At 40.2% G+C, this 4,806-nt stretch overlaps 1 protein-coding gene across 1 annotated transcript; it reads left to right on the forward strand.

The window, feature by feature from the left end:
- Positions 1 to 400: 400 nt before the first annotated feature.
- On the forward strand, positions 401 to 1,848 carry LOC125374809 (BTB/POZ domain-containing protein 6-like). The gene is made up of 2 exons (XM_048386469.1): positions 401 to 558; positions 810 to 1,848. The coding sequence occupies exons 1-2, from the start codon at positions 479 to 481 to the stop codon at positions 1,846 to 1,848; spliced, it is 1,119 nt and encodes a 372-aa protein (XP_048242426.1). The 5' UTR covers positions 401 to 478.
- The last annotated feature ends 2,958 nt before the right edge of the window (positions 1,849 to 4,806 follow it).

Consider the following 4,806-nt stretch of genomic DNA (forward strand, 5'->3'; position numbering starts at 1 on the left):
GTTAAAAGCGGCGTTAAACCCAACTCACTCACTCAGTCACTCTTGCAGGTTACGGAAAGGAGCGAGTGGTGACGAATGCAGTGAACTTTGAAGCGTCTATCTTCATTACGTCATAAAGCGCATGGTAATGTATTGTTAAAGAACTCGAAAAGAGTTGAGGCTCAAAAACATCTTACGTGGGGGTACATGCATGAGCTTTCTTTGGGTAACTGTACCTGAATCTGAAAACTATTTGTTCAATGTCTTTCATATGTCATCCCAACTTTCAGATAAAATGGCGGCTGTGAACGTACAACAAGCTGAAAGTACGTCAGGGTTTGTTGACAACTGGCAAGCGGGGAAGACCCTTGCTGAATGCAATCTACGCATGTTCGATGCGGAAGATCTTTATGACGTCACATTTCGTGTTGGAAGTACAGGCCATGTGATCAAGGCCCATCGCTACGAGCTCATCAGCAGAAGTTGTGTGTTCCACGCCATGTTTACTGGCCCCCTGGCGGAGACGTCGGAAGTCAGTGTTCCTGAAATAGAGCCTAAGGAGTTCAGAGAGTTTCTCTTGTAAGCATTAATCATTACAGTATTACAGAACAGAATGAGAGACGTAATGATTATTGAAAACCTCTTCAAAGCAGCATTAAATTCACATACAACTCCAACGGCGAGAACATATGTCAACAATGAAATCAAATATTCTGGCATGCAAATTTTAACTGATCTTAAATACATTTAATGTTGAGCGGTAGTATTATCTTTTTTCAAATACTGCATCATTTGGCAGCAAAATTGTTCGTACTCCTCTCCTTCTTCAGATACCTTTACACAGACAACACAACTGTTGATGCTGACAACGTAACAGCTCTACTGTACGCCTCCAGAAAATATGCCATCACCGCCTTAGAATCCCAATGTCTGGAGTTCCTGGAGAAACACCTCAACGTTGACAACGCCTGTGTGATTCTAGATGCTGCTCATCGTTTTGATCAAAGCCAGTTGTTTCAGAAGGCCTTCACCTTGATTAAAGATACAGGTGAGAGGTCACTACAGTCATCTGGTTTCCTGACACTGAGCCAAGTGTTGTTGCATCAGATTGTGGAGTCAGATGATCTGTCAGCCGAGGAGCACGTCATCTTTAACGCCGTTAACTGCTGGGCAGAGGCAGAGTGCAGACGTCAGGGAAGGAAGGTAACTCCTGAGATCAAGCGAACAGTTCTTGGAGAAACATTACTGAAAGTTAGATTTCCTCTTTTGAAGCTAACGTTCCTGGCTAGGGACGTTAAAGCCAGTGGTCTCTTGACTGAACAGGAGCGTCTCACGATCCTTGAATATATTGGATGCCCTGACAATGATGTGAAACCCTTCAACACTAAGCAAAGACAACAAAGAACCCCGCATTCCATAACAAGGTTTTCATCACAGAGTAATAGAGGCTGGAATGTTTTTTTTTTTAGAAATGATGCCATTTCCTTCCAAAGCAGCCGAAACCTGATGCTCTGTGGATACAGCCTGTATGGGCCTTCCCGTAAGACTAAACCCGCTACCTGCTTTGTCACCACCTACTTTGGGAACGAGGAAGATGTTTTCCAGTGCACGATTCAAGATAGAACTGAGTACAAAGTCAACAGTCAAGTGTTTGATGTGGTGTTTGAGAAGTCTGTTGCTATGACAGCGGGGGTGTGGTATACTCTGGCAGTGTATATACAAGGCGGTGATACGTGGGAAGGAGAACATGGACAGAAAAAGGTATGTGCTGACGGGGTTCGTTTTACCTTCAGGAACTCACAACACAGCTCGAATAACACTAGCGTCGACCAAGGGCAGATTCCATCTCTCCTCTACCAAGTTGCATGAACATTAACATCCAGAGGACAATTCCTTATATATATATATATATATATATTCTTTTACAAGTGTCATAAAAAAAATCGTAATTGTGTTACACATTTTCGTTACCTCACTTACAACATAATTTAAATTGCTTCACTCTAGCATATTGAACATGCAGAGGCTTACACCTCCCTTACACCACCTCCCAAACTGCAGTATTTGTGTCGCGATCTGATGACGTTTTGTCAGTAAATAGTAATTCTGGACACTGAGTGAATAACAATATAATGACGGTAATGAAATAATGTCACTTCAGAAGCCATTCGTGACCAACTCGTGTTATTCCGGGACAAGCCGAATAGCGACTCGTGCCCATCTCATGGCCATTTTAGCGACCGGTTTCGTTTTACCACAAACGAGCATACCTAAAACAATTGTCAACTCGTTGCGTAATGGTTCACACATTTCCCCATACATTATATATATTTCAGATGCAACTTAAAGCACATCGGGACGTGCGGTATTATGCAGTATGATTGAACATATTTAACTGTGTCTTGGGTTTATTTTTAGATGCGCGTCATATGTAAAATCAAACATTATTTCTGAGGTATGCTTTGACGACGAACTTGAAATCATAGGCGCATTCTGATTGGTTTGTCGTATTTTTGCACATAACATTCATCGATAGGGGGACGAGTCTTCTTGCAGGTAACGGACGAATGTTGAGAAGCTGCACACTTTCCAACTTAAAAAATAACAATGTTTCACATCAGTTGTTTCTGCAGCAAAGTGAAAAGATTAGAAATCTTCAAGTTATTTGCTTTTCCACATGTGATCATATAGGCCAAGCTGGCGTCACTGATTACTTATAGTCGGGAGATATGATGGAACATATTTGTGCAAAGTACATTGAGAAGAAACATTAAGAATTAAGTGGAACCGAATACGTTCATTATGTCCTATTTATATCCTATTATGTCAGTGATTAAAGCCATAGCACTTTGTACATAGGTCATAGTTAGATGGTGTGCGTTCCATCAAATATGCTTGAATGCATATAGGCCGAAGTAACACTAAGTCTTTAAAGAATAAATTAATAATATACATGTAATTAGCAGTAGTCTCCACAAAACATTCCCTCTCACACCTTGTGCCATCATAATAGTTGTTATTATATCTGAATAAAAGTGACATACTGTAAAAGCAGGGTTGATTTACGATTCCGACTCTTTCATGAGCATGCGTTTATGAATCACAGAACATAGGACAATATGGTACATGTCAAAATAGGGAATTGCATTGGACATCATTCTTGTAACTAATGCGTCAAATTTGGAAATGTCTTCCTCGTGTCTACTTTAAAACTTTTTTAAAGCCTTGAATGTTGTCACTCTGATCAAACAACATTTCTAGACACAAAGGGCTGAGGCTGCAGGATATTGCTCGACATAAAGGGAAAGTTGACTATTGGAAAGTAGAAGTCAACTCTCGTCTCATACAGTCTTGTGGAGAGTGTTTTGTCACTCTGATTCTTTAAGCATAGATCTGATCTCACTGGTCTCCTTTATTTCTAGTTGGTTATTGATAGATATCAGGTCGTCGACATACCTGAAGCTCAAGATAAACTTCTTGGCTTAATTACCTTGTTTGACTTTGTCATTCCGAGCAGAAAATCCGATTCATATGCATAAAGATGCCGATCAGCAAGAAGGGGAGCACAAAGGGTGCCCATGGGTATGCCTACTTTTTGCCTCAATGTCTTACCCCCAAATTTTATATAGATGTTATCAATGAGGAAGTCCAGCATTTCACATATTGTTTTGTTTTCAGTTAACTTCAGATGGCACTTGCTTTCATCTTTGACAAAAAAAATTCTTAAGTCATATGGGATATTCGAGTACAAAACGAATACTAGTATTAAGGAGTAATTACGTCACTATAATTAAATTCAAGCAAAGAAGTAGAGTGGAGGTCATACACGCTGGTGTTGGATCGGAAAGTCAAATTTAGAAAAAGAAACAGTAGAACCGTGACATCGACTAACGTCACGCGACCGCGACATCGAATGGTTAGAATCACAAAAACAAGATTTCTTTGTTCGTTTTTTTAACGCCGCATTCAGCAATACTCCAGCTATATGAAAGGTATAGCCTTATACACGTAATGAACAGCAGTGTCGTCATCTGAAGTTATACACGTAATGAAAAGTACTGTCTTTGTCTCGCCTTATACACGTTTGTTTCTTGTTTAACGCTCGTGGAAGTGACTCGATTTACCCTTTGATATAAACGACTATAAGTACACATGCTTATGTTTTCCAACAGTTAATAAGGTGACACTGACTTCCAGCCCATGTAGCTGAACACATGTAATGACAAAATGTGTGACTCACTGGCTTCTATTCTCTGCAAGTGGATCATCAATCTCATTAAAATCAGACCTTAATTCTTGCTACCGCTGAACAAAGATCTGAAGACATCCCATAAGGGGTCGCGTCAGAACGACCTTTCATCCGACTAATCAGAGCGTCGCTTACCAGATTATGAAAGTGACAGTCGGAATGTGATTTCTACCTCGAAATACATAACACGGGGTATTCCGAACGATACTTACGAGTTTAACGACTGAATCCATACAATCTAGATGATCTATTAGCCATTCCAGAATGTTCTTTTGTTCAGGTTTCAAATTTGTAATAGAGAATTTGTCAAAATATGTTTCGAAGCGTGGTCGCCAATTTGAAATTGGTGCCGTAAAGCACAAGAAAGCTCCCTTCTGATTGGTTAATCCATTGGTCGGTCAAAGTTCGCGCAAGATCGGTCTGATGTGACCCGTAATGGGATGTCCTCAGATCTTTGTTTAGCGGTAGCGACAACTAAGATCTGATTTTAATGAGATTTGTGGATCATGGCAACAGCTGGTGACTATAACCAGTGGTCACAATCATATATATATTATACATAAGGTATTTGGTAAATC

The sequence above is a fragment of the Haliotis rufescens genome, unplaced genomic scaffold (genome assembly GCF_023055435.1).
Source record: "Haliotis rufescens isolate VD_foot unplaced genomic scaffold, xgHalRufe1.0.p SCAF_6, whole genome shotgun sequence".
Taxonomy (NCBI): Eukaryota; Metazoa; Mollusca; class Gastropoda; order Lepetellida; family Haliotidae; genus Haliotis; species Haliotis rufescens.

What these genes read in the sequence shown, in the direction of transcription:
- LOC125374809 (XM_048386469.1), top strand. Translation starts at nt 479, where the DNA reads ATGTTTACTGGCCCCCTGGCGGAGACGTCGGAAGTCAGTGTTCCTGAA. An exon ending in GAGTTCAGAGAGTTTCTCTT is followed by an intron (nt 559 to 809) that starts GTAAGCATTAAT and finishes CTCCTTCTTCAG; the next exon opens with ATACCTTTACACAGACAACA.